This window comes from Carassius gibelio, chromosome B1 (assembly GCF_023724105.1).
Source record: "Carassius gibelio isolate Cgi1373 ecotype wild population from Czech Republic chromosome B1, carGib1.2-hapl.c, whole genome shotgun sequence".
Taxonomy (NCBI): Eukaryota; Metazoa; Chordata; class Actinopteri; order Cypriniformes; family Cyprinidae; genus Carassius; species Carassius gibelio.
Genome location: NC_068396.1, coordinates 24,433,521 through 24,455,221, shown reverse-complemented (window position 1 = coordinate 24,455,221; position 21,701 = coordinate 24,433,521). Strand labels below are relative to the sequence as shown.

General features: G+C 35.6%; 3 protein-coding genes across 6 annotated transcripts; 1 reads left to right on the top strand and 2 right to left on the bottom strand.

The window, feature by feature from the left end:
• Positions 1–528: 528 nt before the first annotated feature.
• On the bottom strand, positions 529–8,238 carry ccdc149b (coiled-coil domain containing 149b). 2 transcript variants are annotated; one of them, XM_052544794.1, is made up of 13 exons: positions 8,060–8,238; positions 6,377–6,538; positions 6,232–6,270; positions 5,965–6,072; positions 5,713–5,829; positions 5,425–5,597; positions 4,374–4,446; positions 4,194–4,278; positions 3,928–4,075; positions 2,544–2,620; positions 2,330–2,362; positions 2,086–2,172; positions 529–2,002 (listed from the first exon to the last, which is right to left on the bottom strand). In XM_052544794.1, the coding sequence occupies exons 1-13, from the start codon at positions 8,108–8,110 to the stop codon at positions 1,452–1,454; spliced, it is 1,704 nt and encodes a 567-aa protein (XP_052400754.1). In that variant the 5' UTR covers positions 8,111–8,238; the 3' UTR covers positions 529–1,451. The 2 variants fall into 2 exon arrangements, with proteins under 2 accessions (XP_052400754.1, XP_052400755.1); XM_052544795.1 differs by lacking the exon at positions 2,330–2,362.
• A 1,789-nt stretch (positions 8,239–10,027) lies between these two features.
• lgi2b (leucine-rich repeat LGI family, member 2b) lies at positions 10,028–17,317 on the bottom strand. 2 transcript variants are annotated; one of them, XM_052546309.1, is made up of 8 exons: positions 14,463–16,115; positions 14,203–14,274; positions 13,977–14,048; positions 13,762–13,833; positions 12,159–12,230; positions 11,833–12,002; positions 11,499–11,663; positions 10,028–11,414 (listed from the first exon to the last, which is right to left on the bottom strand). In XM_052546309.1, the coding sequence occupies exons 1-8, from the start codon at positions 14,657–14,659 to the stop codon at positions 10,597–10,599; spliced, it is 1,638 nt and encodes a 545-aa protein (XP_052402269.1). In that variant the 5' UTR covers positions 14,660–16,115; the 3' UTR covers positions 10,028–10,596. The 2 variants fall into 2 exon arrangements, with proteins under 2 accessions (XP_052402269.1, XP_052402270.1); XM_052546310.1 differs by lacking the exons at positions 14,203–14,274; positions 14,463–16,115 and adding an exon at positions 17,161–17,317.
• Positions 16,191–21,692, top strand: cdk2ap2 (cyclin-dependent kinase 2 associated protein 2). 2 transcript variants are annotated; one of them, XM_052546312.1, is made up of 5 exons: positions 16,191–16,454; positions 16,727–16,885; positions 17,324–17,415; positions 20,655–20,775; positions 21,365–21,692. In XM_052546312.1, the coding sequence occupies exons 2-5, from the start codon at positions 16,831–16,833 to the stop codon at positions 21,430–21,432; spliced, it is 336 nt and encodes a 111-aa protein (XP_052402272.1). In that variant the 5' UTR covers positions 16,191–16,454; positions 16,727–16,830; the 3' UTR covers positions 21,433–21,692. The 2 variants fall into 2 exon arrangements, with proteins under 2 accessions (XP_052402272.1, XP_052402273.1); XM_052546313.1 differs by having other exon boundaries at positions 16,221–16,454; positions 16,748–16,885.
• Positions 21,693–21,701: the final 9 nt, after the last annotated feature.

The following is a 21,701-nucleotide window of genomic DNA, read 5'->3' as shown; positions in this document are numbered from 1 at the left end:
ATTGATCAGTGTGTCATTGCACTCTGCGCTGACAGGTTTGATTGGACAGTGAATGGCACACTTATTTGTTTTTCTCCAGTCAAAAAAGGTTTGTTTGCATTAAATGTTGGAGATCAAGCTCCTGCTGTCTCTAGTAGTTGGTCCAATATCATTTAAACAGAGTGGATTTATTGAAATATTGAATTGATAAATACAGCATGTTTCGACGAACTGTATCGTTGCTTGGATAAAGACATTTAAGTTTTTTCAGAGTAATGAAACTTAGTAGTTCACTCAAAAATGTAATTTGCTTAACATTTACTCACCCTCAGGCTATCACTTCTGGTCAAAATACCATGATCTTTAATAATGTGATTCATTCATTTCATTCGGATTCAGTTGAGAGAACATTTTTACTGGAGATAGCAATATTATGGGTATATAACTTATATTTTAGCTGAAAGCAATGGTTTTAAGTAAAAAAAAAAAAAACTCTTACTGATGGATTTCTTACAGTCTTTTGCCTTCAGAAGACTGTTGAACTGGATGTTTGTAATGGCAAATGATACTTTTTATTTCAATAACTTGAGGACATATACAACAAGATAATCCTTCCATCATTACAAATATTTTTTGGTGCACCCAACAGGTCAAGTCAGCATAAACCAAATAAACTGATGCAGTAATAACTCAATAATATAGCAGCAGAGGGTCAAACTAAATGGCTGGTGTATTGGGATGCAGTGCTTTTGTGCATAATTAAATATAACTTAAGCTTTCAAGCTGATGATTGTTCCCATTTCAATTTTACACTATATTACAGTGATTTTACACCAACTTTTACAGATCAAACACTTTTACAATCATCAAGATCACAAATTATAATAGATAAGACATATGACAGGAAATAAATATACACTGACTCTGTAAGAAACAAATGATAATGGCTGAAACTGTGACATTCAGTGTTATAAGAAAAGAACAGAAAAAAATGGTTTGCATGTGAAACAGGAATTGCATGTTGTTTTACTCAGTTGGAGGGGAAAAAAAAAGATTAAACTGAAAATTAGAAGTCAAAATTGTCATTTTTTGCCCACAAAATACACTAGATGTAATTACAAAGGTATTTAACATTGTCAAAATATATAGAGATGTGTCTTTAAAATGATTTCATAATGTCAGAAAAATGAACTTGCTGGTTAAGTGACGTCACATCTACAGTTTCATGTGAGATTCTTGATGATTATTAAAACCTCCAGAAAGACATTGACTGTCGTCAGGAATTTAACTCTACTGTTGATTTTAATATTCAGCTTGCTGGTTTTACCAGCTTGCCTCACGGTGAACTTTGTAGTTTGCTTTTAGCTTAACTGGAACAGGTTTCATTTGGACATTCAAATGTTCTTGTTTTTATTCTTTTGCCAAAGTCTGAATCAGAACATTTATTTTAACTGATGGGGCTTTAAATTTCATCATGAAGGTTCATTCCCGGTGCGATGAGGTTTGAGCAGAAGAACATTCTCCGTTTCTTCTTCGACCGATCGCTCTGTTTGCTGTTCCGGTGTATTTGACTCAGATCCAGAAACACAGTCAGAACCGCTGAAGGTCTCTGATGCCACAGGCCCACTGTCCTCTAATACACCCTGACTATCACAGTCCTCCTCAGAATGAGCAACAGGAACTTCATTCTCCACATCAGCCTCTTCTTCTGAACCGTTCAAAGATGCGTCTGTGTTCAAAGACTGACATCCACGGCTCGTGAGAACTTCATTATGTTGTTCTGATCCCTTCTCAGGAGGACACACAGGCTTCTCAGAGTCACAACAAGCAAGGGTTTTACTCTGTGTGCTCTCCACAGGATCACTGAAGTGTGGAGTTTGTGAGACTGAACAAGTGCGGTTGAAATAATCACTCTCTTGGTTCAGCTCGACTGCCACGGCTTGACACTCCTCTGGGCTGAAATCTGTACTGAGTCCAGTGTCCTCTGTCACCTCTTCTCCAGTAACAATCTCCTCATCTCCTGCTGCAAAGCGTTGACATTCTGTTATGATTTTTTACTTCAAAACTCTAGATTTGCCAATTAGTGTTCACTAGGTAGTAAGTTACCCATTGACTCTGGGGTCAGATGGACAGACTGTTCTGTGGTGGACTGGACATGCTGAGAGTCACTCAGGACAATAACGGCTTTCCTTCCTGTAAAAAAAGTTCAAGTCTATAAACACACAACTATAACAACAAATGGAAGTTCTCTTGTCAAGACAACAACAAGGGCAACAGAGGTAGAACTGGTTTGCAAAAAGTGCAGAAAGGCATAAAAGGCTAAAAACTATTTTAGAATTAAAAAACATACTCCCTAGTCCGAGAGACACATTGTAGGTGATGCCTCCAGAGAGGGGGAGAAGAAAGTAGAGAAGAAAGAGTGAAAAGCAGAAATGGGAGAGCAGTTGGAAGTAATTTAATCATTTATATAAGCAAAATAAACTGCATTATGTAACAAAAAAACACCTATTACACAAATGTAAAGAGCAAAAAAAAAGCAACTATAGAATGGATATGATGTTTACCTGGCAGACTCCACAACCCTGACACCTCTAATGTTTTCAACTTTCTTTCAAGTTCTGCGACCCGGTTACCCAGGATCCTGTTTAAATATATACAAACCAGGCGCTACATTTCACTTTTTAACACTATTTGGTATGGAAGGATATTCTGGACAATTTTCAAAAGGAACTGCAAATTGTATTTTTTGCTTTTGCGAACGCAAAATGGCTGCCAAATTTAAAATGAAAAAGAAAAGTCCATACACAACTGTATTTCCCATATCTGATGAGTTATGAGCCTGTCTTATTTAAAGGTGCACTGTGTAATTTTTAGCGGCATCTAGCGGTGAGGTTGCGAATTGCAACCAACGACTCAGTCCCCCGCTCACCCCTCCCTTTAGAGAAGCTACGGTGGCCGACACTAAAGATGTCGTCGGGAAAGACAGAAGAGAGCAATGAGATTTCTTTACAAAGGTAAATCATGGAATTATATTTACTTCATTATTCAATAAATCAATGTTATTGCGAATGTTAATGCACTTGTTCATCATTGTGTCAGTGTTTTATTCGCAAGAACAACAAAGTGATGAAACGCGCTGTGTAGAGCAGTTTGTCCGTTTAGGGCTACTGTAGAAACATGGTGGCGACTTCACCCGCAGTGTATGTAGATAGAAATACCTCAATCTAAGGTGATAAAAACATAACGGTTTATTAAGAAATGTCTCTCAAAACATAGTTATATATATTACATTGTATTTCTGTAAATAGATTGTTGTAGGTATTACACATTGCACCTTTCAATAGCAATATTAATGACCTCATCTGTTTTTTTCACCCTCGCATGTAACCAAAACTCAAATGGAATCGGAATATCTTTTGAAAATTGTCCAGAATATTCTTTCATAATTCTGTACAAATAAGAATGCTATGGCTTAACTTGCATCTTGGCAGGATTATTATAATGAACAAAAACCATTACAAACACTGCTGTTGATTTAAATAAAGCCATAAAAAAATTAAATACAAAAAATAACAATAAATCTAAAGAATGCTAAATGTTGCCTCTGTAATTAAGTAAGCTGAAGCGCTAGAATTGAAATAGAAAATAAATAAGAACTAAACTGAACTAAAACTGAAATAATAAAGAAATATAAAAAATAAATAGTAACATATAAATGCAATATTTTATATATATATATATATATATATATATATATATATATATATATATATATATATATATATATATATATATATATATTAAAATAAATGCTAATCCAAAATTGATAAAACTATAATAGTGTATAAATAACCATAACCATAAATACCATTCATAAGTAACATTGTATCTTGGGTGCTTTCCAGCACAGGAAATGAGATGACATTTGTCACGATGTAACTGACATACTTGTTGGTTTGCCGTTGATGCTGAATGACCATGTTCTTCTCATGAATGGTCTCCAGCAGAGCAGTGGCCAGGGATTTCAGGTCACTGATGGACTGTGAAGTGACCGGCAGACTGCAGCCATTCTCCTCAGACAGCAACAGCTCTTGTACTGGAAACATATCAGCTGGAACTTAGCTTCTGGGTATTTTTCTTTCGAAAGATTGTATATGAATTAAAGAAGAATACAGGTGAAGCATGGAACTGTTACTGTGTGGATTCTGTGGTACCTTGTTTAGCAGAGAGGACTCCTGTCAGAGCGCTGCTGTTGGACTTGCCATAGACTTTACAGTTCTTCTTGCTTTCCAAAGCACTCTGAAATTGGCATATGCCCAACAATGAGCTTATACATAACCAAAGTGAATAAATATTTTGTGTGCTTATAAATTTGGTTGTTTGTGTATAAATACCTTGTACTTCATGACATTTGATCTGAGGAGACTGACCTCCTCCTGAAGCTGCATCAGCCGCTCATGCAGATATCTTAAACAAAAAAAAAAGTATTTTGAAGACTTTAGTATGATATACAGATAACCCACAAAATGACTAGTTAAATAGCACTGTTGATAATATTTAGGCACTAACAAAACCAACTGGATATGTTAAAATGGCCATATCAATGTCTGTAATGTCACCATCACACCGACAGAGGGCAGACTCACCACAAAATCTGCTTTCTTATAAAAATATCCATTAACCATGTAAATAATCTAAATGCCATTCTTAAGCCATGTTACTGGGTTTTTCTCCCTATTTGTTGCATTGAACATTTACTGTTTGTCATGGACAACCTGACAATTAAAGCTGAAATTAAATAATGGAGATTCTAAAGTTATTTGATGTCAGCTAGTTTCCAATGCAACACTTATCATTTTATTTTAGTTTAACATTGAGTACTAAAATAATAACTAAAATAGAAATAAAAAGTAATAAAACTACACAGAGATATAAAAAAAATGACAAACACACTAAAAAATTACTAAAGCTTAACATTTAAAATCGAAACAGAATATCAAAATATTAAAACTATAATAGTACTATATATCAACAATACTAAAATAGCAGTTATTTTGGAATCAGAGTGTGATTTATGAGTACTAAAATAATAAATAGTTTGTGTGTGTGTGTAGCTGTTTATGCTACATTGTGTTCCCACAAACATAGTTTTCAACATTTTCTACATTGTGGTCCCCATGAGGGAAAAAATAAAATGATTTAAAAATAGTAAATGATGTTTATCTGAAAGAGTAACAATGCAAACAGGTTTTCTGTAAGGGGTAGATTTAGGGTTAGGGTTGGGTAGGGGATAGAAAATATTGTTTAGTCAGTAAAAAAAAGTAATATTAGTCTATGGAAAGTCCCTACAATTCATAAAAACAAACGGATGTGTGTGTGTGTTTACCTCGTGCTACTGCAGCAGTAGATGCTAAATGTGTAGATCCTGAACATGGCAAAACTGACCTGTTCTCCATACACAGAGCATCAATATCCAGGATGCGATTCTCGTGGCTTCCCAGGATGTGGTTAATTTCCAGGTTTAGTCTGTGAGCTTTCTCCTGATAGACATTACGCTCTGCTCTCACGTCCTGTAATTCATCCGTGGCTGCCTTTAAGCTTTGTTCCAGTGCTTCATTCTGCAACACAGGACAGATATTGCTTTTTTACTAAACGATTGTATAAGTGTTTTGTTTTTCTATGGCACCAGTGTCTACAAAAACTACAATGTGTGGGCCACCAAGATCAATGCACCTGCTCTCGAGCTCTTTCTAACTGCTGAACAAGATCTTCTCTCTCATGGGCTGGAAAGTGACGAGTCCCCACCTCTTCGTCCCCTAGACGCTGCTTTGCGATGGTCATCCTCAGCAGCTGTGGGATGGAAAGAATGCAGGTATACCACAATATATGAACTGTGATCAGTTGATAACACATTTGACCTTGTAAACATCTGCATGAGACTGAGTCATGCAAAGTAATCACGTCTGTGGAGAGCGGACCCCATACCTTGTTATCACCCTGCACCTCTGCTAAACGTTGCTTCAGTTCTTTCATCTCCTCGCTCAGCTGCTTGTTCTGTTCTCGTGAGTCTCTAAGTAACTGGGCCAGATTGACCTGTGGCAAGTTAAACACAGTGAATAACTCCAAATGATAATCAGGAGTACTGGGTTGACTGCTTCACAAAATACACATTTAGATTTCAGATCTTTAGTTTTATATATACAATATATAACAGAGTACAGTTAAGCATATTTAAATAGGTGTTAAGCATACTTGGTTTCTTTTTTCAGGAGGTAGAGAAGGGTCACCATCCTATTAAAAGAAAAAAAAATCAAATCATTTAAATATACTTCATTATAATAACAATAACTCATACGTCTACATGAGTGTTGAATTAATTTAGAACAGAAATACATACTATAAGCTCTCTGTACTTTTTCTTCAGCCCTTGGTGGCGTTCACGGAGCTGATTTGCCATCAGTTTGAACTGATCCCTTTCCTGCTGGCAGGTGTCCAGTTCTTTTGATAAGATCAGCAGTGCCTCCTTCTTACTCTCCAGCTTTCTCTTGCATACCAGGAACTAGGCACACAAAGGAAACAACAGGGCTGTTAATGCTTCAGTTCAACGCATTTAGTCACTACGGCCTAAAGAGGCAATGATCAAAGTGGGTTCTTGCATTGTTTTTTTTTTTTTTAGCAAATTCACGTAAGCTTTTTACTCAAACCCTTCTGTCTCAAGTCTTGGTTACAATTTATTTTAAGGTGTCCTTGTTACAGTGTAATTATACATTTAAGTACTGAGTAATATTAATTAACTACATGTACTTACTATATGGTTAGTGTTAGGATTAGGGTTTGGCTTAGGGTTACTTGCATGTAATTATGCATAATTAATTGTTATTATAATAGTAAAATTAGTAAATTAAGACTTATCAAAATCTCTTCCAAGATAATATTTACATTTTGCCCATGTAAGTGAAAACATCTCTGTCGGCACTTTCGCTAAAATGCTTAGAAGTTTCTGCATTTGAGAATTTTACATAGAAACCAGAAATGTCAACAGAATGAAATAATTACCATAATTTACATTTATTCCTTAAATGTATTAATTTTGGTTATTCCAGATGTTCTAGGAACTGTGTGTTCTGTAAGTTAATCAAATTAATTTATTTCTACATCTTGATTTTAGGGGCTTTAGCCTTTTACTGAACATAAATTATGTATTAGGCCTACTTATTATCATTAACAGTATCTATTATTAATATTATTATTACTGAATTAAGCCACCTTAGAAGTTTGAACTAAATCCTACTTTTAAATTAAAATATAAACTTTGAAAAGGTCAACCAAAACAACCCAAAAAAATTCTAAATTTGTCACTGCACTTGAGAAGGGACATTAAAGTTCACAATTTGATCAATGTAATGGAATAATTTATTCAACAGATTATGTAAACACATTCAAAGTCCATAGGGAACTGTTATTTAGTTGTTATGGGTCTCTAGAAAGTCCCTAAAATTAAAACATTCAGACGACTATTTATATTTCTTAATTATTGGTTTTTCTCTTAATTGTACACATACATGATAATGAATGTACTCTGAATAATAAGCTGTAATATTACACCACTGTATTTTAAAATCATTATTTATAATTATTATTATTATTATTATTTCAGTTCCAGGTCCAAGCTGAGTTCAGCGCCGTTCATGGATCTTGACGTAAAAGGATGAAGATTTACGTTAATCCCTCATCTGATCATGTCGTGTCAGATCTTCTGCATTTTATTTATTATGATGCAAGGCATTTACAGATTTAATAACATGCATGTCACTTATACTAATCGATAAGAACAACCGGTATCGAGAAAATGACAACACGGCACGGTTACAGTAAGAGGATTTCACGTCTCTGTAAATCAGCAGAATAATCTGATCGTATTTAGAAAACCAAGCCCTTAAATTTTGCACACGTCATTTGGGTAAATTCATTGAAAACCACATTAAATGGTGAATTCAAGCATCCTCTACAGTGCAGTACTGATAGTATGATTCATAGAGTGCAGATGAGCGCGAGGCATCAATATGTCTGCGTTTCCTACCTCATTCACCAGACCCTGCCAATCACTTTCGCTTCTTCTGGATGGATTCATTTTCGCTCCGAAAATATTCTTCTAAAAAAACGGTTAATTACAAAAACTGTTACGTCGTGAGCATCTATTGCGACGAGGATGACACGATTACATGTTTCAGGTTTCATCAACATTACGTACATCATTTCCGGCTGGGATGATGGCCAACCGCAGCGTGACGCTGTTTGAGTGACTGCTACAAAAGCCAAATATAAGATGTTTAATTTACCTTCTTACGTTCAGTTATACGATTATAACAAACATGTGGCCTCTAGTAAAACTACAAATTGTTGTTGTTAATGAATTTGTTTTGCTGCAATAGTCTACTTCTGTTGTTAACGTGAACGCACCCCAAAACTTAAAACGTTAATGTTGTTGTAGATTAGAATTACACAAGGTATAAGATATAATGTATTCTATTATACTATTAACTATTGTTGCTATTTAAAAAAATAAAATAAAAAATAAACATGGTCTCAGTTAGTTTGAAAATACCATACAGGTTATTTTAAACGTCCACCATAATTTCACATAACAAATAATGTAAATAATAGAATATGGACTTAAAGCACAAAAGAAGAAAAATCATTCAGACAGGCCTCTAAATACAGTATTTCAGCTTACTTTAAATAGCTACATTTGTGAAGCTGTGCTTATCCCTCTGATCTTATTTATCAAGCCTAAGTGCTCTGTCACAAATAATGATGTTGCTTTGTAAACATAAGCAGTTTCTCACTGTCAAGGAGTGCCATAAAATGTAATTTTTAACGTGCTTTTTCTTATTGTGGCCTGTGTTTATGTTGACAGTATGTGGAACAGTGATGCACTAAACTAAACTGTGTGCTAAACTGACTGCTAAACCATTTGTCCAGCTGGCTTCCTATTAAGAAACATTTAAAAAAAAAAACAATTCCAAAAAAGTTGGGACACTACAATTTGTGAATAAAAAAGGAATGGAATATTTTACAAATCTCATAAACTTATATTTTATTCACAATAGAATATAGATAACAAATCAGCTGTTGAAAGTGAGACATTTTGAAATGTCATGCCAAATATTGGCTCATTTTGGATTTCATGAGAGCTACACATTCGAAAAAAAATTGGGACAGGTAGCAATAAGAGGCCAGAAAAGTTAAATGTACATATAAGGTACAGCTGGAGGACCAGTTTGCAACTTATTAGGTCAATTGGCAACATGGTTGGGTATAAAAAGAGCCTCTCAGAGTGGCAGTGTCTCTCAGAAGTCAAGATGAGCAGAGGATCACCAATTCCCCCAATGCTGCGGTGAAAAATAGTGGAGCAATATCAGAAAGGTGTTTCTCAGAGAAAAATTGCAAAGAGTTTGAAGTTATCATCATCTACAGTGCATAATAATATCATCCAAAGATTCAGAGCATCTGGAACAATCTCTGTGCGTAAGGGTCAAGACCGGAAAACCATACTGGATGTCAGCCCTTCCATGGACAGCACGCCAAATATGAAGCGCAGACGTTTTCTCTGGGCCAAGACTCATTTAAAATGGACTGTGGCAAAGTGGAAAACTGTTCTGTGGTCAGACGAATCAAAATTTTAAGTTATTTTTGGAAAACTGAGACACCATATCATCCGGACTAAAGAGGACAAGGACAACCCAAGTTGTTATCAGCGCTCCTTTCAGAAGCCTGCATTTCTGATGGTTTGGGGTTGCATGAGTGCGTGTGGCATGGGCAGTTTACACATCTGGAAAGGTACCATCAATGCTGAAAGGTATATCCAAGTTCTAGAACAACATATGCTCCCATCCAGACGTCGCCTCTTTCAGGTAAGATCTTGCATTTTCCAACATGACAATGCCAGACTACATACTGCATCAATTACAACATCATGACTGCGCAGAAGAAGGATCCAGGTACTGAAATATGTGTGTGTGTGTGTGTAAATAAAAACAAACAAACATGAATAGAAGATGCTGTTTTATTTATTATCAATAATATATTTTCAAATGTACATCCAGTACTATCCTCAGCCAGCTACAGTAATAAAAGGATCATCCTCTGTTAAAAAAAAAAATAATAATAATAATTTAATAATTACATTTCTAAGGCTTTCATTCATCAAAGGCAATAACACTGAGGGTCTCTACTGAATAATATCACTACTCAGCACCAACAAACATGCTTGCATATAGTCAAATCAGCTCATTAGGATGAATAAGCTTGAAGCTGACAAGTGCACGCTCTTTTGGATTGAAGCCGGAGCACCTTTGGTGAACCTCATATATCACAAAGAAATGATTTCAAAGGGCCCTGATATAATCAAACAGTCAGTTATTTTTAAGGTCTGAATAAATGAAGCAACAGAGCATTATTTATTTAAACCTTTATAGAAAATGTTGCATAAATAGCTTTTGCAAGACAGAAGGTAGGCATTTGTTGAAGAATCATTACGTACATTCATAAATATTATAGTTACTTGCATACATATATTGAAGAAAAGAGTTTTATCTAAGCAATATGCCATATGCCTCATTTGCTATAATCCACCGAAATATGTTCAAACACCTTGGTTTTGCCTTTGAAGCTGGTGGCCAGCACAAAATCACGCTGGTCTGTGGACAGTGCTGTGAATGAGCGTGGCCACTGAACATACACATCCCTGAACTTGATAAATTTCTGGTTTTCCTCATCCCACTTGAAGATCTGGGAGAAAGAATAATCACTGCTCAGAATCAAATAGTCCTGCTCTTTGAACTTGATGGGCTGTAATACTGTGGCGCCACGTGAAGGCAAGCCCTGTACTTCTTCAAAGTGTTTGCCCGTCCACTTCATGACTTTTGAGTCACCGATGTAGCAGGCGAGCGCAAGGTAGGGAACATCATTAATCCTAAAGGCCTTCACGGTGACAATATCGTCCATATTTGCTATCTCATCATGGAGAACAAACTTCTGGGTGCTCTTGTTCCATTGGTAGATAACAGGAACCTGGGAACGGCTCACGAGTATGAGGACAGATTTGCCATGTAAATCAAAAAACTCTGCATCGGTATCACGAAACCATTCATGAAGGAACTGGTACGGGTAGAAACCAGTTTCATTCCACTTAAACAGAGTAGTCATTCCAGCTTTGGAACTGTCCACAATTAGGAAGAACCAGTCATCTCCAATCTGGAAGACTTCAATGTCATTCGGCTTGGACACGTTAAGCATTTCAACTGCCTGAAATTTGGTGAACTTATTCTGTGCTTGGTCATATTTGTAGACCAGGGAGCCATCGAAGAGTTGGGAAACAATGACAAATGCCTGCTCGTTGATAAGAACAGAACGGCATCCAACAACAGACCGACCTGAAATATATTTATAAAAATGAAATCATCATCTATATACACTTTCATTTTTATGACATATGAGAAATGATTATGGAGTCAAACCTGTGATGTTATCAAAAGGCCTGAATTTAGTCTCAATGTGATCCCATTCCATGATTATGCAGCTGTCTGAATTTGGAACTGCCATAGCGACATATATATCATCTTTGTGAAAGAAGATATCTGCTGATATTGATTGAGTATTCACTATTTGGTGTTCAACAAAATCTGACGGGAAAAAGAACCAGACATTTGGAAGCACATTCATTCAATGTCACTAAACAAGTGTAAACAAATCATACTTTTTTCTTCACACCTTTTCACTGCATTTATATAAACAACCAATGCAAATTTCAACATAAAATTGGACATATCTAAGCAACAGAAATTTAATTACCTGTGGAGACACACTTGCTGTGTTTTTCTGGGACATCCTTTAACAAGACGCCCTTCATGCCAGGTGGACTGGCACAATAAACATCAGAAATAGTGGCATTGGATCGTTTCAACCACAGCATCAGCCACATGGACTCACAGTCACAATGGAACATGTTCCCACGCAGATCACTGGTTATTACACATGAAATAATCAAAACACTCTAAATAAACTAAATGATATGTGATTGCAATATTTGTGTTTCCCAGCTATTTAGCATAAGTGGTTGTCTTGCATGTTGATTACATACATGTACACATTTGTAAACAGTGAACTAAAAAACTCACAGTTCAATCAAAGAGCGTAGATCAGAAAAAAGACCCCTGGGCAGTGTTTTTAAATTGTTGTTCGCTAATGATCTGTAAAAACAGAGAGGAAATTAATCAATACAAATGAACAGAAGACTTTACGCAAATGTAATGTACTTACATATATTAGATTTCCATATGATAAATATATTGACATGTGAAGTAAAAAGATGAAAACTATATATATCCTAAAACCTGTCAATACATCTTGTGAATATATAAGTGAATATAAATAATTCAAAATATAAATTTATTTTTTAATTTTTTATAAATAATAAAAAAAACATAAACATACAGATTGTTTTTTGAAGTTGCACATTATGTTCACATATATGCTTGCTGCATATAATATCATATTAAAATCATCATAAAGATATTATTAACATATAATCAATTTACTCTGGGGATTTCAAATATGTTATAAACTGTTATAAACAGATACCCAGAGAATGTATGCATATGGAAATTATTTATCGCCTTTGAGGTAACATACATGGCAATATCACTCTTGACATATGGCAATATATTACATTTCCATTTGGTTATTTGTACAAGTCAGGATGTTTAGGAACTTTACTACGGAGGCCAAGAGAGCTCAACACGCTGCAACTTAAGAAAAAAACATGCAAATTGAAAAAACATCAGCAAATGAAGAACACAACACAATCAACGCAACACGCTGCAAATACTTCACAACACATGCATACAACGAAACGCGCTGCAAATCAACACAGCACATGCACATTAAGAAACAATTAATGAAGCAGTGGAAATTTATTTTCATTAACCTTGAAATTATATTTAGCTGAGGATATTATAGTTAGCCATTTTAAGTAACGTTTTACATTTAATCATGTAATTATTCAGCTTATTTATGCTAATAATATCCAAAAGATAAAGGAATCATGGTGTTTTCGTTATATGCATGTGTTGTGAAAGATTTGCAGCGCGTTTCGTTATATGCATTTGTTGTGAGGATTTGCAGCATTTCTTAATATGGATGTGTTGTGAAGGATATGCAGCGTGTTTCGTTATATGCAATTGTTGCGAGATTTTGCAGCGCGTTTCGTTATATGCATTTGTTGTGATGATTTGCAGCATTTCTTAATATACATGTGTTGTTAAGGATTTGCAGCGCGCTTCGTTATATGCATGTGTTGTGATGATTTGCAGCGTTTCTTAATATACATATGTTGTGAAGGATTTGCAGCGCGTTTCCTTATATGCATGTGTTGTGATGATTTGCAGGTTTTCTTAATATGCATGTGTTGTGAAGGATTTGCAGCTTTGGGTTGTCAAACTGATGAAGATGTTTTTTTTTTATTTGCTGGTGTTTTTTTCAATTTGCATGTGTTTTCTTAAATTGCAGTGCGTTGAGCTCTCTCGGCCACCGTACTTTACAGTGTACCTTATAATACAATTCAAGACGACACCAATACATCACATAATGTACTGACTATATGACACAAAATATTAAACAAAAATATATATCACTCAGCCTACTAAAGTAAAAATGATGCATACCAGAAATCTGTCTAAATAAATACAGCCTAGATTTGCTCGCTGTATGTCATATACTTACAGATGTGTAACACCCCGAAGTCCTCTAAAGGCATATTTGTTTATCTCTTCAATCTTGTTACCTTCAATAAATCTGATTGGAGAAATATAATAAGACAAAATAGCTATAAAAAAGTACATCAATCAATAACTCTGCAGGCATTCAGATAAAGTGGTCCAGGCATCCAACATTTTTTACAATTTATTTAAATCAATGAAAGCTGTACAAATACTTACAAATACTCAATATGAGGAAGCCCTGAGAATGCGTCCTCCTTGATTTCAGAAAATGAATTAGAACTAAGGAGCCTAAGAAGAGAAAAGATGCCAGAATATGTCAGAAAATTCTAAAACTTAAATATGACTAGCATAATAAAGAGTGCCTTGGATTCAAAGTGTTAATGTTTTATAATGCAGATAAACAGGTACATTTATATTAAAAAAGGGGGATGCAGTCACTTACAGTAACTGCAGTGAAGGCATGAGCGAGAACATAGACTCCTTGATTTCTGTGAAACTGCAATTGACAATACTCCTAAAAAATAAATTAAATAAATGAACAAATAGCCTACGCCACTTCTTTCATTTATTGATTTCTACCAGACACTACGATGCACGTTCAGTTTCGAAACACGAATACAGGCTATAACCCACTATGTTTAATAAAATTATAAATATTTCCGCAAATAAATTGTTAGGCGAAAATAATAACATCGCACTTACAGAGAGTTGATGTCACTGGGTATGGTCCGCGGTATGAGAGACGAACCGACGCAAATGATTGAATCCGTCGTACAAGTGCATCCTGAAGGACATTTGAATACTCGCTTTGATCGGGACAGTTGAAATGAACAAACGAGGAGTAAAGTTACCAAAAGACACTTTCGGATGGAATATAGTTTATCGTTTGAAAGATCCATGGCTTTGAAGCGGAGTCGAAAGCAAACGCTCCCCTGTCCCGAGCAGCAGCACAGTGAAATGCAGCATGAAGGACTTCAGAATCAGCAGCTCTGATGCAGTCACTGCTTTATACTGTCCCATTAGAGGAGGCACCACGAGTCAAAAAAAAAATCTCAAAGTAGCCATGTAACTGACAGATCATACCACTTTTTGTTTGTTTTTGTACTTGCCTTAAGATGCTTTTACATATATGCTAATTATGTTGTTTTATCAGACCTTTCTGTTTTCCTCTTTACTATTAACTGAAATAAGTTCACTGTCATATCAGCAAAATTGTTGTAATTCTTCTTTTTATGTAGAGCGAGTATGAAAATGCACAAATTGTCTTGGCTATGAAAACAAGTGTCAATGTGGAAAATGTGGTTGGTGTGACGCAGCAGTTCTTTAAATGAATGGCTTCTGTTCTGTGTCTTGTAGTCAATTGACTAAAGTACTTTGCATTTACTGTAGGTCTAAATTAACATTAATATGAGCTCAAGCTGTCTGTTTCCCTACAGATTACTAGATTATGCTGTATAAATTACAACAATTTATCTGGCAACACTAATAAGCAATAGCCCTATGACTGCAAATAATGTACTGAACAGTACGCATAGCATTAATCATTTAGAAGCAGATCTGATTTCAGCTTGTAAGTGCTTTCTGTCTATATGTGACTGGGGGAGGTGCTTAAATTGATGACGATGAAATAACCACCACTCCTACAATCTGTCACATTTAGGCTACTGAAGTACATATGCATAAGTGATTTCAAGTGGTTTTCCTGCAGACCAAACTCCCAATGCATCAACAGAAAACAGATTACCATTACAGACTTCAAATAAATGCATAGGTACCTATTTGCTGCATTAAAAAGGGCAAATCAATACAGACCACCTCATCAGAAATGCTCATCAAAAACTCCATGTCATCAGAAAAATTAAGGGAAGTCTAAAACCAGTCAGCAGTTTAGTATGTATTTAAACTGCCATTGTGAAGATTGTTCAGTCAGTATGGCACAGAAAGGACTCATAGGTACTGATCTCCCTTCGGCACATCTAATGCACCAATAAAAAGATTACAATGGATCCATCTCACCCAGTGCATAAAAGAAGCCTGAAATGGCCAACAGCTAAAACATTCAGATTAAAAAAACACTTTCCTTTAAACAGCTGTCAGAGAGTTCAGTAAACATATATATTTTAAGTTATTTTTTTTATGTAGCTTTCACATTCGATTGTTGAATATACATTATATTTTAGATCTCACCAGTAGTGAGTAGTTGCAGATTTTTCAGTTTTGACTTATCCATTTTTATTCTCTATATTATTATATGCCATTCTATAAATAAACAACTAAATAAATAAATATTAAGATGATCCACTTTCCATATGCTTTCCCAGCTCACTGTTGTCCACTCTCTCCAAATACCTCAACAAGAAAATTCCAGAATGGAATCTTCATTGTGGAAGAGAGAGGGCAAAGGCGCGTGCCTGATGACGCAGTCACTCTTTTTGCCGAGTATCATGGGAAAATAACATAGCAGGCTAGCACGCGCAGGAAGAGAGGAGAAGAGCCGCTGACACCTCCGTGCAACGAAACTATTCCCGTGCGTTATACCTCGGTAACCTCCTCGAACAAGTGTAAATCGGCTACCAGAAACCGTCTTTCAGTGCTCAGCGTATCGCGAAGTGTTCACGGTTGTTGTTTGTTTGATTTGTCGGCTTGTTGGATATTTAGCGCGTGTCGCTGTCGAGCGAGTTCGCGGAAGAAGAGGTGGGTAGTTAAATTTACCTTTCATAAACCACTACAACCATCCTCCACTCTTTAATACACCAAATATATTTCGTATTTATATAAAACGACTCCTTTTTTGCCCTAGCTGATAATAAAGAAAAAGTCAGTAAATTCCAGGGGGTTTAAATGGAGAAGGCACGGTCTGAAGCCGGTTAAGTTTAGAGGGGACCGTCTTTTCTGCCCGCTAGCCTTTCTCATGTCTCTCACCTCTTAAACGATTATGTATATCTACTCTTTGTGTTTACATTAAGCCTTCGTCGTTCCTGCTTCAGATACTAAAGCCCATCGAGATTACATTCAGAAGATAAGCAGAAAGTTTCCATCAGGCGAGGTTACAGTCGACGGTGGTGTAAATATGAGTTACAAGCCGATCGCCCCCGCACCCACCGGCTCCAACCACACGCCTCCAGGTGAGTTTCGTTATGTTCTCGGTTCATTCAATTCCTTTTATGCATTCATATTTTCTCCATTTGAGGTATTCTTTGTGCATCATGTTTTCAAACGCACCGTTTTAATCCTGGAGAAAGGGGTCAGTGAACCTACTGTAAAAGAGGTCAGAGACACGGATAAAGGGGGAGGAGTCAAAGGAGCCATCTGTCTCGCTCATTACATTAATGTTGTACATTGTTCTGCTAACAGCACCCTATCGCGATTACGTTTAAAAGCTAACCGTTTTCTTACTCACTTGTGAGTGTGCCATGCCATCACATCAGTGCATCTAATATTGGCTGTATTTGACATCACTTCCTTTCATACTAACACTGGGTGGCGAGATATCATTGGTTGAGTTTGGCCTTTTGACATTTGCTTGATTTGTGATTGGTCTTCCTCTTGCTCTTTGGTTTTAGGATCATGTGGCTCATCTCCATCACTGGCCTCCTCTTCTAACTTTAGACCAGCATTTAGTGACTTTGGTCCACCATCAATGGGCTTTGTACAAGTAAGTTCATTTTCTGATAACAGTGGGCTAATATGTAAATTAGCAGAATTTAAATTAGGATTATAAATGCCCTAAGGGTCTGTTTTATTTGTAATAAATACACTACTGGTCAAAAGTTTGAAATTTATGTTTTTTTTTTTAAAGTTATTTGTAATGCTTACCAACGATGCATACATTTAATAAAATACAGGAACATACAATAAAAATGCTGATATTTTGAAATACTACATTCAAATTATTTTTATTATTATTATTTAAAAATGAACTTATTCTTGTGATGGCAAGACTGAATATTATATGAAATGGTATCTCATTATGCTCCATCGCAGGGGTCGGTAACCTTTTTTCTGGTAAACCACTGTGAACCCCCCCCCCCCCCCCAATAGAGCATCACAGTCCCACCCACAGCTGGTGACGGAAGTAAAAATTCAATGCAATTTCTACATTGACATGTGGGGTATAAGCCATAAAAATGTAACCATACATGGTAGACTTAAAACCAGCTACGGCTGTACTAAGCGATAGTATATGCTCATATAAACGTAAAAGGATCACGGGGCACTAACCTTGTTTTGATATAAATGCCTTTTATTCGCGATGTCTTGGCTAAGTACTTCATTACCCACAATCCTGAACAATCCCACAGTGTTGCATCTGATTGGTGGAGCCATATACAGTAGGTGGAGCTCGTGTAACCGTCTGGTTAAACCCCGAGAAGGTCCGTGAAGACTGAAGATCAAAAAAATAAAATAAAAACCTGTTGCGTTTTTGCACGGTAGACTTATCAGTGCAATCATGATCTCCTTGGCTGCCATGAGAGTTTTGCAGGGAGGTTGGTAACTTAGCTAGGCTACTGTAGCCTTCATATGGTATGAGTCATATCAAGCATTTTATAATGCCACTGTCAAAACAATATTTAGCCTAGGCATACCTTTTTGTGCATTTACTGAACATTTGTGTAATGGCAACGATGTGTTGACGACTGAGCGTCGATTGCAGTCAGGTACAAAGCACTGCACCATTGCTGACGTTATTGTTAACCACTTTCACACATGCACACAATATATAAAATACACGATGATAAATATAAAATTCAATACACAATACCTATATAAAACACTTTATTTACACGATTGTAAATTCACTACATTCACTATATGAAATAAAATTTACTGGAGGAAAAAGTTCGTGCGAGCGGCCGTCATCAGATTTGGAAGTCCCTCAAAAGGCTCTTTACCTCGTTCGCGGTTGTGGCTTCAGTCGAATTCAATGAGGCGCGGTGGTTTATGGGATGAGTAGTTCTTGCGCTCGAAATGAAAATATGTACACAGTTTTGACCTTTGACTTTTTTTGGATTTTCTCTAAATTATTTCACTCGAAATGATATGTAATATGCTTATGAGTTCAGCCGTAGCTGGTTATCCTCAGACATGCTCTAAAACTCTTTAGATAAGGATTTTTCCGAAAGTCAATGGGAGAAATGAATGAGAAATTTACTTCTGGCACCAGAGCCCTCTCGGGCTGTGGGCGGGACTGTGATGCTCTATTGAATCTGTACACATTTTTAAATGATACAATAAAAAAAAAATGTGTGTGTGAGACAAGGCCACTGCATTAAAACAGTTCAGTTTATTCACCATTCTATATTAATGCGCTTCTTTAATTGATGCATGCGCACACACACCACTGGCATAATCACACTGTGCAAAAAGTAACATTCAGAAGCTCATAAACTTGTTGTTGGCGCTGCCACATGGCTTTTTTTAATTGATACTGAATCACTACTTTATATTTCTCAGCAATGAGGTGGATTAAAATCACTGTTTAAGTAACTAAACTCAGCTTCATAGACGCAGACAATTTACACATCTCTCCCTCACTCAAAATGGACATCTGCATTTTTTTTTTTTTTTTTTTTGAGTAGTTTGCATAACTGGATATTTCTATCGTAAAACTTAACTAAAAGTTGACTAATATTAAATGATTTGGTATTTTAAACTGATGCTTTGCTCTGCTTCTATAAACCGTAAACCCTGCCTACTCTGTCACTATATATATATATATATATATATATATATATATATATGATTATAGAAAATTGGTTGTACCATGACATAAGATTTTGGTCATATCACCCGCCCCTAATTTAATTGATCAAAAGTGACAGAAAACATATGTAACATTTATAAATGTTGTAACCATCTCACTTTGTTCATCCGCGAATCCTGATATAGAGCATCAATAATTTATCAAATATTTACCACCAAATCAGCATATTACAAAGATTTCTGACGCATCAGAAGGCGTAACGACAGCTGAAAATTAGATTTTAAAATATATTCAAATAGTTATTTTAAATTATAATAATTAAAAATGTAACTTTGCACTTTTTATGAAATAAATGCAGCCTTGGTGACTACAAAAACATGTATAAAAATCTGAATTATTCAAAATTTTGACTGGTAGTGTGCATATGTATAGATCTATTATATATATATATATATATATATATATATATATATATATATATATATATATATATATATATATGATGCGTCAGAATCCTGATATAGAGCATCAATAATTTATCAATAATTTATCAAATATTTACCACCAAATCAGCATATTACAAAGATTTCTGACGCATCAGAAGGCGTAACGACAGCTGAAAATTAGATTTTAAAATATATTCAAATAGTTATTTTAAATTATAATAATTAAAAATGTAACTTTGCACTTTTTATGAAATAAATGCAGCCTTGGTGACTACAAAAACATGTATAAAAATCTGAATTATTCAAAATTTTGACTGGTAGTGTGCATATGTATAGATCTATTATATATATATATATATATATATATATATATATATATATATATATATATATATATATAATATCTCCACCTTATTCTGGCACAGCCAATTGTAAACTTTATGGGTCTTGCTTCATGTCTTTTTTAGCGGCACCGCTCGTTTTGCTGCTTGATGCTGCAGATTGGTGTGTTTTACCATATTATTTTAATGTATTACCTTAATTATGAACACACTGGTTTGTAGTGCAAACAGTTTTACCATTTACTGTGCGCTATAATACTTCTCGTTATTTTCCTATCGCAAATAATGAACCGGAAGTTTCGCCCATAGACTGACTTCTGTTGAAGAATAAATAATAAGGAATAAGTAGATACACCTCATAAGGAGGATTTATATTACTCTGACGTTTTTTGTTTTTTTGTAGCCTGTTAAAGTTTCCCAGGGATCTACCTATAGTGAGCTGCTCTCCGTCATTGAAGAGATGAGCCGGGAAATTCGTCCTACCTATGCTGGCAGCAAAAGTGCCATGGAGAGGCTGAAGAGAGGTACTCCAAACCCTTTGGCATAAAGTGTGTGCAGCACATTTGTAACAGACTGTGACATTTAGTCCCCTGGAGTAATGTGAGCCTAAGGGCAGTTGTGATAGTTTCCTGCGTTTTCAGATCTGTTTGAGTTTAGACGGGCAATGTTTCTTTCATCAGCACAAAGACTTTCTTACTAAGCTACCTTTACAGGTCAGGTTGTGGTGCTTGCCACTGAGGTAAAATTAATATAGAAAAAGTAAAGTGTTCAGAATTCCAGTAGCCATTAATTCCCGTGCAAGTAAACCACTTATTTGTACTGTAGATCATTTCTTTAAATTATATTGATTAATTATTGAAGTTGCACTACAAATATAAGTTGTAACTTGTAATGCCTGATATGTAATGCTTATCTTATTATCAATTTATTGTGTACATCCAAAGACAGTATTTTACAATTGGTGCTACCTGGTCCATTAGTAAATGGCCCGTCAATCAACAAAACTACTTACAGTAGTCCTTTTGCACATTTGTATGTTAGCACTTAGTCTTGTTATTTGGATAAATGTTTACTTGTCTGAAATGGCTGATTTGTGTTTCTGTCTTTTATCAGGTATCATCCACGCACGGGCTCTTGTCAGGGAGTGTCTAGCAGAGACAGAACGAAGTGCTCGCACATAACATCCACACACACACACGCACACACACACTTTCCCTCTGGTACTTGCCTCCCCATTGTTCTGTTTCTCATAAACATGCTCCTTCTCTTTGCCAAGCTATTTACAACACCACATCTTTCTATCTTTCTTATTGACCTTTGTCCATCATTCATAGCTATCTTCCCAATGTCCACCTCATGTAGTGATAATGCCATTAGCATAGCAATTTTTTAAGCCCAATTTTTGCAATTCTGTATTTAAATAAAAAAACAAAACAAACAATTTGTCAGA

What these genes read in the sequence shown, in the direction of transcription:
- lgi2b (XM_052546309.1), bottom strand. Translation starts at nt 14,659, where the DNA reads ATGGATCTTTCAAACGATAAACTATATTCCATCCGAAAGTGTCTTTTG. An exon ending in ATGCCTTCACTGCAGTTACT is followed by an intron (nt 14,049 to 14,202) that starts GTAAGTGACTGC and finishes TTCTCTTCTTAG; the next exon opens with GCTCCTTAGTTCTAATTCAT. An exon ending in CTTCGGGGTGTTACACATCT is followed by an intron (nt 12,231 to 13,761) that starts GTAAGTATATGA and finishes CTGTTTTTACAG; the next exon opens with ATCATTAGCGAACAACAATT.
- ccdc149b (XM_052544794.1), bottom strand. Translation starts at nt 8,110, where the DNA reads ATGAATCCATCCAGAAGAAGCGAAAGTGATTGGCAGGGTCTGGTGAAT. An exon ending in GGCAGGGTCTGGTGAATGAG is followed by an intron (nt 6,539 to 8,059) that starts GTAGGAAACGCA and finishes TTGTGTGCCTAG; the next exon opens with TTCCTGGTATGCAAGAGAAA. An exon ending in TGTGTCTCTCGGACTAGGGA is followed by an intron (nt 2,173 to 2,329) that starts GTATGTTTTTTA and finishes CTTTTTTTACAG; the next exon opens with GAAGGAAAGCCGTTATTGTC.
- cdk2ap2 (XM_052546312.1), top strand. Translation starts at nt 16,831, where the DNA reads ATGAGTTACAAGCCGATCGCCCCCGCACCCACCGGCTCCAACCACACG. An exon ending in CATCAATGGGCTTTGTACAA is followed by an intron (nt 17,416 to 20,654) that starts GTAAGTTCATTT and finishes GTTTTTTTGTAG; the next exon opens with CCTGTTAAAGTTTCCCAGGG. An exon ending in CATGGAGAGGCTGAAGAGAG is followed by an intron (nt 20,776 to 21,364) that starts GTACTCCAAACC and finishes GTCTTTTATCAG; the next exon opens with GTATCATCCACGCACGGGCT.